The 13,294-nt window shown below is 42.7% G+C and overlaps 1 protein-coding gene across 3 annotated transcripts in view; it reads left to right on the top strand.

The window, feature by feature from the left end:
- Nucleotides 1-10,623, top strand: part of LOC117754645 (receptor tyrosine-protein kinase erbB-4-like) — a 286,366-nt gene extending 275,743 nt beyond the window's left edge. For all 3 annotated transcript variants that reach the window (XM_034573682.1, XM_034573681.1, XM_034573683.1), the window contains exons 26-28: nt 1,632-1,881; nt 3,359-3,487; nt 3,613-10,623. In XM_034573682.1, coding sequence (XP_034429573.1) covers nt 1,632-1,881; nt 3,359-3,487; nt 3,613-4,280 — 1,047 coding nt within the window. In that variant the 3' untranslated portion in view covers nt 4,281-10,623. The remainder of the gene's footprint in view (nt 1-1,631; nt 1,882-3,358; nt 3,488-3,612) is intronic.
- Nucleotides 10,624-13,294: the final 2,671 nt, after the last annotated feature.

Here is a 13,294-nt window from a genome sequence, read left to right as displayed (position 1 = left end):
TTCACCTGTTGATTCAGAGTTCTGGGCAGCTCCACTCAGTTCGCAGAACCCAGAACTGGAGAATCAGTTGTCGCTGCCGTTAACATGAACATGCTGTTGTCACAATTAACGTAAATTGAGTCCCAACATTAGACGCCTGTTTTTGAATTTTATTTTAAAGGTTGAACATATTGCATGTCCAAACCGCACCAAGTTCAACACTGCGCCTCCGCAAGTCTGAAGCCAATAAGATGAAGGTTTTTTGTGACATGCATTCCACAGACAGACAGACAGAGATTTATATTATTATAAGATAGAGTGATGCTGTTTATTTCTTTACAATGAGAGTTTTAGAGTTGTTTGACCATGAAAACCAGTGAGTTCAATGGTGACCACGCTCCTCGGGAACGTTTGAATGGAGCACTTTACTAGTCTATTCGAAATATTCAAGTGTGATGCTCCGTCTGACCACTGGTCTTCATGGCCAACATTATGAGAGAATGATAATGACCCTGGTGGTTCACTTGAATAACTTTTTTGTCATTATTTCCTTTGGAAATACTGAGAGGAGGAGGAAGGAGGAGCAGTACAGATGAGGACTGACACAGGTTGATAGAGTAGATGTAGTTAAGGGGGAATGAGAAAAGACGGCGTGAGCTCTCGAGCTTTGTCTCCAGGCTTAAGCAAATATTCAACTGATACTGATGAATCAAGAGGGATACAAGCAGAGTTCGAACAGGGCATATAGTCAAACTTTGGTTTAAAGCTGATATTTGCAGCTTCTTTGTGCTGATATCTATTGAAATACTGTCACAACAAACACCAGAAAGTAAAATGAGTCCATCAGAAGGATGCAGCTATAGTGACAGACCCATCTCTAATAAATTCTTGAATCCAAAAGGCTATTTGGCTCTAATTCTTGGTCGAGGCCTTGGTACCAAGGTCATATTGAGTTCGTTGTTGGGAAAGTGGGATTTGACCTTGCACCTTAATTTACACATCAGAAATACAGGGGCTTTGTTTGCTTGTCTGTGTGTAATGCACTGGGAACGTTTTTGTCATATTAGGGAAGATTACAGGCTTATCAGACCCCGTGTTAGGGACAGAAACTGATGGACATGAAACAGAAAAACCCACATCTTGCTGGAAAATAGAGACAGAACAAAGATGAATCAGAATCAAGCTCCCAGTGAGGTTCTAAAAAGCACTTTTTTTTGTTTTTCCTGCGAGCGTAGACACGGATGTACACAGCAGGGCAGGGCTGATACGGCTGCAGACTTTGCTGCATGGAGCCTTTTAATTAAAAACCTTTTAATTAAATTGTCCTTGGCAGTCATGCTGCCATATCATTGTTTGGCACTGCTGTTTGTCTCCGCTGCCTGTCACATAAAAATAGTACAGATAATACAATGAACCTGAAATTTCTCATTTTACGATGCACAATATTTTTTGCATGGAGCTTTTATTTATGTTTTATGATTTATTTGTATTTTATTGATTTTTTTGTTGCATGTTTGTTTGTTTTCTGCCCAACATGAGCAGTACAAACTTTGCCATAACTCTTCCTAGTTGTATTTGTCTCATGGGGTTTGCTCACACTGTGTACATCTCTGTGCTAACTAAACCCACTCCCTCTTCATCCATCTATCTAGAACCAGTTTAGCTACCAGGACCCCAGTTTCAGCATGGAGGACATGTTGGCCACCCTCCCAAGAGTGGTCTCTGTTCCGCCCGTGTCAGGGAGCTGCCTCCCTCCACAGGACTTGGCCTCGGGGGGACAAATTGGCGGCGGATTTGGCCGAGTCAACCAGGACGACCCTCGCTGCAATGGCACCCTGAGGAAGCAGGCGTCCCCGAGGTCGCACACCCTCGGGCCAAGCTCGGCTCTCACTGCAGGACAAGGTAAAGAGTGTTTTCTTAAAATTGTGGAAACTTGGAAAAAAGGCATTCTCATTCGGCCCAATATTGTAGGAACTGCCATTGTTATGACGAAAAGCAATAATCTGATTAAGCCATTGACACAATTGACATCTCCAAGTAAAATGTATCTATGCATATGATATGACAACATCACACGGAAGTGCAGGAGTTTCCGCTGAAGGTACCACTCTGCAGATGTGATGGCCCAAAGGGTGGTTTCACTGAAACCTTTATTAAAGCCGACAATTTATGGGCATGAATAACAACCAACCTCAAACCGAGCATTGCATGACGTTGAGTTATTAGTGTAATATATTAAGTAATTGTTATTATTCTTTATAAAGTCCTTGATAACCCTCTTCCACACTTCCCACATTCATTTCAATCCTGGGGGAAAAAAGTTGGCTTTAGTTTGGGTAGTTTATGCAATAACTCATCTTTATAAACTAAACTGAATTAGTTGACACCCTTCTTTCTTTCCATACCTGCTGTTTCCAGCGGGTCTGGTAGAGGATTTGGGAGATGAGAACATCTGGCCTGGCTCGTATTTAGCAGCTACTGTCCAAGTCGCAGCAGTGGCGGCAGGTTCTAGGTCTTTTGGACCTCAAAGCGAGTTGTTGGAGAGGTCCCTCATACAAGTGGCCCTTGAATAAGCTTGCATGCACTCACCTGCATGTACACACACACACAATAAACAAGCAACCTTGGATATACACAAACAGAATAGAAATCATACAATATTTTATTGATTGCACAGCCTGAATGTAAATCAGGGAAGGTCACGGGCATTAAGGCATTTCACCTTAGCCAAAAGCACAATAACCAAATGTGATGATCTGCCATATGTGCAAGTTGAATAACTGATTTCTGCACCTGAACATGTTCTGACTGGGGCACGGGGCCTTTGTTATGGTGACATATGTTGGTCGGTCTTTCTTCTACTGAGCAGGAGAAATTAGCCCTCAAACAGGCATTAGGAAAACGTGTGTAACATGATTTAGTTGGAGAGTGGTGTTTCACAGGAGGAAGCAAAATGAAAGGTTATGTGTGTGCATTGGTGTGGCACGTGTGTGCCATAACAATGATGGCTCTTCTCAGGCACTGATATTGATCTGTCTATTGTCCTCAGATGAAAAATGAATATAAAATGCATCCCACATCATTAAAATCCCTCAAATCCTCTCAAAAATACAGAGTGATTTAACCATGCAGCCATTAGCCATAGCCCTGCCTGGGAGTGTAGTCACAAGATGAAATAGACATAGCTCATGAAAATAAATTGTATTGAGGATGCAAGGTGCTTGTTTATTGGTGAAGAATGACTTGCATTAAAAGAGTGTCACAGATTTAGTAGATGTCACAAATCTGTATCCAGGATCCTTTTCATTCTCAGAGACGGAGAGTTTATAACGGACCATAATTCATTTCTTGCCTCCTTTCTTTCTTTTCTCTTCACAAGTTGGAGGCGAGGACAGCGGCGGACAGCGTTACAGTGCAGATCCAACTGGTCTCTTAGCAGAACGAGGGACAAAAGGAGAAAAGGACCAGGATGGTTACATGACTGCCATGAGAGACAAGAACAACTCAGGTTCATTTGACAGTTGCAGACGTTATATTCTATTATTGTCGTGTTGCAGTATTTTACTTTTTAGTGGCTTCAAATGAGATGAAATGATCTGAGCTGATCGTTTTGTCCCCTGTTTTTGTTTCTAGAATATCTCAACCCTGTCGAGGAAAACCCCTTCGTCACACGCCGGAGGAACGGCGATGCCCATGCAGTGGTCGATGGAGCAGGCTGCCACACCCTGCACATGGCTGGAGCTGCCGCTGCCTCCAAGAGCCAGTCCGCCCACAGCGATGAGTACATCAATGAGCCGCTGTACCTGAATACCCTCCTCAACCCTGGGGACAAGAACGGATTGGCCGGCGCAGTCACCATCTCTGGGCCCGGGTTCTCCGCTGCCCAGTCAGTATCGCAGACGGTCAACCCGTCGACATCAAGCCACACCGTCTCCTCCGCTGGATATGGGGTCCCTCCCGGCCACATCCCCCACCCGTCATATCCATCACACACCCTGCATCCGGGGCATTCAGGACACGCCCTGCACTCAGGCATCACCAGCGGCACCATCATGTTTGATAAGAAAGGCAAGAAGGCCACTTTTGACAATCCCGAATACTGGCAGCACAGTCTCCCCCCAAAATCCACACTGCACAACCCCGAGTACCTGCAGGACTGCAGCACGCGCTTTTTCTACCGGCAGAACGGACGCATTCGCCCCGCTGTGGCTGAAAACCAGGAATATTTGTCCGAGGCTGCTATGAAAGCTGGCAACGTGCTGCCGCCCCCTCCGTACAGACAGAGGAACACTGTAGTGTAGTGACCCCACGCTGTCGTACAATGGAGGCATGAATAGAGGGTTAAGAAAGGAGATAAATGGACTGTGAACGGTCCTTTCGTTTCCTCAGAGTACTTGTCAACCTGGGCTTTCCTTGCACCCTCCCCGAACACTTCTCTGTGTTATATCTGATTGCAAGTCTTTTATTCTCACTCTATGGTTCGGCCTATTCTTGACAGGACCACAATAACAGTCATCGACGGCCTCACTTGACACTCAGACTATATTTTTTAACCTCATCCTTGTCCCCTAGAGCGAGTAGACAGCTCTCCCCGAGGTGGGTTCTGTTCTGGCGCGAGCTGTCCCGGCATTTTTTAATAAACGTGAGGCACAGAAACAACACAATCAAAGGTTGAAATTAGATGCATGATAGAATGAGAAAGGGAGAAACAAACAGAGGATAGCCCAAAGAGGATTATTGCCATGAATTTACATGACTTATGATTACTTTTTGTTTACGTGCCAATAAATTACCATTCCCCATTTCACCACGTTCTTTTACCTCATTTTCCACACAGCTAGATATACATATTGCAGATTGCACACATTGCTATTGCATGTGTGCAATCTGTCAAATGACACATGCACATGGAGTCATGTCGTGACCTACCAGCAAATCTTCAGTCACACTTAAGAGCCCAGATGTTGCTTCCATGCCTGCGCTCATGTTTCTTTGACTTTTGACATGTTTTACATGTCGCTGCAGCAGTAATGGATTTCAAACATTCATCACACACAGCTCATATCCAACCTGCAACATTTTAACATGCCTGCAGCTTTGACACACCAGTAATAACCACACATTAATTCATATACGTAAATACATACACAGCAACAGATAAAGCCTGTTGAAATATTCAGGAGAGGAGCGGCTCAGTTGACCTCGTGCGGGGAGAGAGTGTCGGTAATGGCAGTCGGCGTCGCGGTGCAGAAACAGCTCAACAGGAAAAAGTAAATGTCGCCACTTTCTTATGGAAAGCTGTGATATTCACCCAGTGCTTGGTGGAAAGCATTCAACAGATTACTGGCACGGCTGGGGAGGGATTTTAAAGGTTGATCGCTCAGAGGATGACCCGCAGCTTCCCCTACCCTGAGATCCCTCCGGTTCTCCTTCACCGACAACGAGCCAGCAAACCGGACCAGTTCGAAAATACCTTCGTGGTAAGATCATTGTAAGCAGCATCGTGACTGACATGACTTATAGTTACTGCAGCACTAGGATTTACGCTTCAATGGAACTGGTGCCTGGGAATGGAGGAACTGTTTCTAACTGGACAAGGAGCAGGATTGTGAAGAACGTTCAAACAGGCCCAGAGAGAGAGATTTAAGAGGAGCAGAGTATGCGTGGTGTTTTGTGTGTCTTTTTTTTCTCTTTTCTTTTTTTTTTAGACATCAGGGATCTGTTTACTTTGTCACCTAGTCTTACGGTGGATGTGAATAATGAAGTGCAGGATAAACAGCACAGACACCCAGCCAGAGCACAGTGGAGATGGCAGAGAGGCCAACCCTGCAGAGCTGTAAATACGCCATTACCAGTCAGACGCAGTCCACAATCTGTGGAGCGAGCTGTGTCGGGAAATATATTTAAGTAGACGAAATGATGAGGCTAAGAGTTTTTTTCTTTTCTTTCCCCTCTCTGTGTTCATACTATTCATACGTCACAGAAACAGAAAGTTATCTTTGACCACACTGCACGACTACAGGGCCTTGCTCTGTCTCGGAAGGTTCAGGTAGTTCACGAGCGTCATAACTGTCTTGCAAAGGCTTCCTACAAATTTTGTCCATGGAACACTTTGAAAATTGGAAAAATAGATTGTGATCGCTGATTCCACTGATGGCTCTAGCTTGCTGTACTCATACAAAACTGCCAGAAGACACAGTAAGCTCTGATGGAAACGTCATCGCCTGATCGAGGCCTGATTTAGATCATGTGATAGAACGTGATGCTCTGGCACAGCCAAATGACTTTGCTGTTATCCATGCTCTTAATTTATTTCACCATGTTGCAATTATGATTTGCAATGGTTTCATTGAGTTCTCACTTCATCTTCTTCGTTAGGCATTTTACCATGAAAGGGCATATCCATAACCTCTAATGAAAATCATATTACTAATAGAGTTGGGCCACATGATGATAGAACACTGTAACAGGGTAGAGAACAGGGTAGAGAGTGAGGTTTTCAATACCGTTAACGACAAGTTAGATATCCATTGAAAATTGTACTTTAGTGGACTTTTATGGACACAGTAGACTTACAGGACTTTTTCATCAATAAATACATTGATTTTCAGCAGTCCAGTGATTAAGAATACATTTTCTACAAGTCCCTTAGATGGGTTTAGCTCCACAAACACTGGATCCGACATTTCTATTTGTGTCAAACTCACAACCTCGTGCCGCTGCTGTGGAAACAACCAGGTAGAGGAGCGGCTCGGACAGACGGCACTGACGACTTACTATCCCAAACACAGATGTTACCCTGGCACAGTGTTTTCTATCCCTCTCAGGTTTTATGGGAAATAATAATCATCCAGCTGAGCTCCAGCTGAGGCACAATTTGCCACATCATAAAGGGATGTCAGACCAATTGAAATCAAAGGATAAAGATAAAGGGGGGGGGGGCTAGTTAGTGCCATAATACCACAGTAGATGGGCTGATGAAATTTGCAATTATAAAAAAGAAAAAAAGTTGAATTTTACAGGTGGGTGGGGCGCAGCGTTTAAACAGGCAGTCGTCACATCAGTTTTAAGTATCACTCAAACATTGACATTGCTCTGTTACCAACCTCATTTAGCTGTGCTAGATCACACTTTGAAAGATTTTGACTTGATTTAAGTTTTTACTTGATTAAGCTTCCTCTTATAAATTATTTACGCAAATCTGTGTATTGAGTATGTCCTCTGTGGTTAGAGTTGGAATCCAGTTATGTGCTTTTGCCATCACCCACGAGGTATTAGTTGTAACACATGTACCCTACTGTACTGGCTGTGTGTTTAAGTGCAATGACAGCAGTGGAGAGTCACCAAAAGGGCTGCGTAATGGATCTCTGTGGAAAAATAGAGCCAATCTTCTGGAGGGGAAAACCTGCTGGCACTGTCAGCCGGCAGGCATCACAAGGGGGCTTTCAGCTTTCTGAATGCTAATTCATCCACTTTCACTTGTCCTGTGGGGAAATCATGTTACCCAACATCTCACCCACTGCAGCGGCTGAGAAACCCCGAACGACAGGCAATAGGCTGTAATACTGCGGCAAGTTTAAAACCGAGGTATTAGCATTCCAGAAATGTTACCCGGCCAATGCATCAATGTTACAGAAGCTAGCAGGGGAGAATGTGCAAGTACACTGTAACTGGCAGAGGAGACCAGAGCTGACTGCCGTTCTTTCTCTCTTTGTCGTTGGAGGTGACTGTGGAGTTGTATGTAGCAAAAACACTGTTCTGCAGCTGAAACACTGAAAAACCTGAAAAGCAGCTACGTTTGGAGCAAAGACCAGAACTTAACTGGAAGTTATGTTGGTCTAAAACATAAGTTATGATTTCACGTGAAAATATATAAAGTTACTGTGTAAAAGCCTCAGTACAGAAGATATTTAAATAGCACAATAACTATAAATACTGACTCACCCAGAAAATCGGCCTTATAGTAAATGTTCTATTTATTTTTTTGCATCTGCTTTTCTTCTTATTTTAAGCAAATGCGATCATATATATTGTAAATGCTGTGTAAAGTTTTTTCCTATTACTTTCCTCCCTGCTCTTAAGGGTCTCGTTGTAAATTTTTGATATGCAGTTTGAAGGTGTCATCTTTCGTCTGTCAAGCAGTTGCCCACATTTAAGGGGTCGGATGTTTGCCCTTCAGAGGAACTCGAGTCCAGGCTGAACCTTTCATATCGTTGCCAAATGAGAAAAGATTTACAAAGACCAAAACTGAAGCTCCTCATTAACACCTTACGTTACCTTACAATATGGGACAGATTTCACCTTTACTAACGTAGTACAGTACAATTCAGAAGTATCTACACCTTGCAATGACTTTTACATTGGTTAGTAAATATGATATGATTGTCAAAGGAAAAAGTCAATACATCAAGTCAATTTTACGAGTTGACGTTGACCTCCTGACCACTGACTCGCTGAGGGAAACTGACAACTGTAAATGACAAACCTCTCGTGTTCCCCCAAAGCAAAGGCAGACTTCTCTTAAATTTGTTTTATTGCTCTATTTCTCTTTTTTCCATTCTTTTCTTATTAATATCACAAGGACGTGTTTTCACAGCATAAACTCCATCCAGCTGACGTCTAAATGCTCTTAATGTGTCGGACGAACTTCTTCGACGACGAGACATCATTTCGTGAAATGCGTCATCAAACCAATCGCACATAAAGCAGCTGACAAACACATATTCTACCATTGTAATGGAGTCAAACTGTGTGGCTGTCATGTTCAGATTTTACTGTTTCTGATGTGTATATTCTACATAACGCCGTGAAAGGGAAATGTGACAGTGGTTGAGTAAGCACAGTTTGCTATATATGGAATTGATGGTAAAACTGTAAAAATGGAAATACTAATTGTCTTTTTAACCAAACGACAAAGACATGCAGATAATAGGCCGCTCAACAGTTTTACCATTGTTAAAATAAATGAAAAATGAATAAATAAAAAAGCGGATAGTATTTTTCTAGGTAGGTTTAAAAAAAAAAAAAGTGGCCCGTGTATCTGTAAATAGAACAATGATGCTCCTTTTCTCCAGCTGAAGCATTTCTTTGTTCCTTTGTTTCTTTCTCTCCTTGCCTCATTGTATTTTGAGTGTTTACTGTATTTTTTGTTACTTTTGGGGATATCTTTCCTGTATGTATATAAATATATATACAGTATATATATATACATATATATTCTGTAAAATGTAATTTGAGGAGTGAACTTTAAAAACGCTTGCAGGGTCTCTTGTCAACCCCCCCCCCCCCCCCCCCCCTTTCACACCACCATTTTACCTGTGATTGTGTGATTGTGTTTTCAGCACAACTTGGTGGATAGTGTGTTTTAAATCTCTGCTCTTGTTCACTTTTATAGGGAGTGAATTTCTTTTTTTCTCGCTTTATTTTTTCCACAGGGTGTATTATGCCCAAACTACCCTCCATGCTTGTTTCAGTATTATCCACCTCTTGAGATTTTTTAAAGATTTTGTACACTCTTAAGAAGCTGTCGCAAAAATAATAAATATTAAATTTCTAATCAGTCTAAAAAAAAATGTAATACTGTAATCCACCGGTACCACTTTGTGAGTTTTGAGGACCTATGGTACATTTGTGGGGGGGTTAGTTTTAATTTCGACTTCCACTGAGCACCGTCATTGTTTACTTTCAGATGATATTCAGCTCTTCATCCATTTATGGCAATACTGATTGAATGGTGTAACAATATCATGTTGCAGCTCTGAGAGTGAGTTATTGACGTTTGAGAAAAGCAATGGAAGACACTTTGTCTGGGCCGGACTGATCCTTTGAATCACAGAAATTGTACAGAAAGGAACTGCTCCGGCCCCATTAGGATTTAAATGTTCACTCTTTTCTAGAAGTCACATTTCTACAGGAAGCTAATATTGTCAAAATGGGATCTTGGGCCATTTTTCATGACACCAAAATCATCAGGGTGAGTTATTTTCATTCTGGCATTGTAGCAAACTGATGCACAATTTGACAATTGGATTACGCTCTCTGGTGTATTACATATTTCAATTGCGAGTCACACAAGCACAACTTGTTTTGTTTATGCAGGAATTGAGTCGGACGAATAAAGGTTTTGTGAATACTGCAGTTTCATTTTCAAACGTAAAGATTTTAAACGGTATCGACTTTGGATTAATTAAATGTTGTCATAACTTTTATACACTGCTTATCACCTACAGAATACTATAGCCCTGTTGTACACTCACCATTATAAAGTGTTGCATTGCATTTGATGGTTTTGGTGGCACTTGTGTTGTTTTCAAATATCCAGGATTTACATTTACAGTGTAAAGAGGTCATTTTTAGCAAGCTCCTCAAAAGTCATTGAATCTGTTTAAAAGTACATTGAAGTTTGGAAGAAGATACTTTCTTCTGTCATTGAAAAAAGTCATAATTGTTCCATGAGAATGATTGAGAAGTTTTATAGACCATACCTTGTCGCATATTACCAGTTTAAAGTGTCCCTTTTCACTGGTTAATTGACACAGTTCCCAAACTAGAACAAGTAAATACGTATTCCCTCTCTTTTGTTACATGAATCTGTCAAAACTATATTTTTAATTCAATATGAATAAAGATCAGTCAATATTTAAAGCTGTATTGTGATCATGTGTTCTTTTCACTGCTGTAAGTGTTGTGTTATTGTGAAGTTGGTAAAACCCAATTACACTGGGGTATCCCCCCGATATGAACCTAATTTTTATTTGGATCTGCACCAAATTGCACACACTAGAAATGAGTCCCCTAAATATGGCAGATTTTTTTTGAAAAAATCCACACCAAATTTGAATGGGATCTTTCTTGGCCTACATTCTATCCTTCTGCCCTTTTTGTGGAAATCTTTTCAATAGTTTTTGCGTAATCCTGCTGACAGCTAACCTACGGAGAAGCGAAAACACAACCTCCTTGTCAGAGTAAAAAATGTGCCCATCATTTCTTGACTCACATTTGTTTGTAGTTTTGCAGGAATATAGCAGAAGTGGGAAATTTCGAGGTGCACATATGTCATTTGATTGGCCTCATTGTGGCCGTCTGTCATTATCCCCCTCTAGACGGGATCCAGTGCTACTTCAATACAGCCCTCATAGTTTTGAGGGTCCTTTACACCCCCTTGCATCAAATGTCAGGCCGCTCTCAAGCAGTGCAGCCACAGACATGGCAGTGTCGTGTAGCCTGTAGTCACAGCATGACATCTTCATTCCTCCGAGATGAGGTCTGCGCGGACTGAAGACATCTCTCACCGTTCAGCCACATTGTGCCTTCAGGTTAGAAAGAGAAAAGGAGTCAGACAGCAGCTTCACTCTTCTACCACAACCTCTGCTCCTCAGGCCATTTTTTTTCACATTAAAATCTGCTCTCTCTCTCTCTCTCTCACACACACTCACACAAACTTGTGCACTTGCAGGAAAATCCCAATGGAGCACCAATAATCAAGTGTCATTACTTGTGACACTTGCTCGTGCATGATAGATGCAACTCTTTTCCAGCTGATGACATTTTATGGCATTATCATAGAAAATCCAATAACGAGATCGGCACTGGAGCCTTTGCCCCATGCAAAGTCAAATCACTTGCCTTAAGATGGTAATAGAGTGTGATCGAAACAATCTGTCACTGCCTCCCTTCTCACTCTCACATGGCAGCCCCCCTTTGACGAAGTGTATGGATTTCTACCTGATTTGAGGGATGATCGGCGAAGATGAATGTAAATTATCTTAAATGTCTTTCGGTGAATCGATTGACTGACGCTTCACAGAAAATAAAAGTGAAGGCTGTATTTGACGGCGCATCAATCTTTACCATGACACCACAGCAGAAGCCAAAACAACTTCACTGTCGACATGTTTCCATGTGGGCTATTCGAATATGTGCTGACGTCAACCCTTCTAAAGGCAGAGGTTTGAGAGACCTGCAGTTTCGCTTGATGTATTTATTTTTCCACATCTTTGGAGTCATGTACACACTGTTCTCTACTTTTTCCTGTCTTTCCGGGTTAGTGAACCAGTTGTCACAGCAACTAAGCTGTAAAACCTTCAACAAAGATGAGTGCATGCTGAGGATGTTTTTCGCTAGAGCATACAGGTACACGTTGTGCAACAGTTTCAGCCAATCAGGTCCAATCGCCTGATGCAGTCATTAATGTTAGAATTTAAAATTACAGTAAAGTGCAACACCGGAGCTCTAAAACTTGTTCCAGTTCCCACTGTCCTGGCATTGCTATCTCTTTTACTCAGAGAGCCAGCAGTGAGGGCGGCTGCCTCTAAATCCCAGCATGTTGTCAGCCTGTGATTGAATGGACTGTTCAAAGCCCACTAAGCAGTGTTGCAATTCCCCTTGAGAGCTTTCATTATGGAACAACATATTGGATTCTCTTCACAGGCTGTCTGTCTCCAGAGGCTACAAACTCTCCAGGAGTTCACGCACACATGCATACACACGCATACAAAGCATCATCTACAACATGTAGACAACCCAGCAATAAATCCTGATTGATTCTATGAGAATCTGGTTCCTTACAGTGCAGACATAAATGTTCCCTGATACTGTGCCCTGACATGCTGCCAGTATTTCACATGGCCTCTGCAGTTAGTGGATTGTCCACAGATCAGACAACCAAAGTAAGACTGGAGCTGCTCAGGCTGGGGCCCGGTCACCCAGGATGCATTGCAGATTAATTACCTCCAAGGGCAGATCCAGGAGTGGGGCCAGGAGGGTAATGGCCCAATTTTCTAAATATTGTAGGGAGCTCGTGTGAGAATGAAGAGGCTTGTACACAGAACTTTCTTCCAACAGTTTACTTGCGTCCCATACACGGCACGACAGCAAGCTGAATGATTTATTTAACATAAATGTGAACACTTCTCACATGAACAGTGACGTCTGTCTCCTGCTGTTGCCTCAGTTGTGATCAAGGGGAGCCACCCCTCCTCTTTGCTGGTGGTCTGGACAGTTGCCACCTGACCTCTCTTCTCCTGCCGCTGGCAGTTACGGAACTCGAGTGCTGCACAGGGGCGCCTTGAGTGAGTCAGAATTGCCATGATGTCTTCCGGATCGATGCTGGATGTAGAAGTCATCCTCCGGGAGGGCCTCCAGCCAGCGGGCCACTTGACCTTCAGGGTTTTTAAAGTTCATGAGCCAGGTGAGTGAGGCATGATCAGTGCGGAGGAGAAAATGGCTGCCATGCAGGTATGGCTGGAATTGCCGTAGGGCCAGGACAACAGCCAGCAACTCGCGACGTGTGACACAGTAGTTCCTCTCTGCCCGG

This window comes from Hippoglossus hippoglossus, chromosome 21, assembly GCF_009819705.1.
Source record: "Hippoglossus hippoglossus isolate fHipHip1 chromosome 21, fHipHip1.pri, whole genome shotgun sequence".
Lineage (NCBI taxonomy): Eukaryota > Metazoa > Chordata > Actinopteri > Pleuronectiformes > Pleuronectidae > Hippoglossus > Hippoglossus hippoglossus.
Note: the sequence above shows the minus strand (reverse complement) of the source record. Positions and strands in the feature narration are given on the sequence as shown.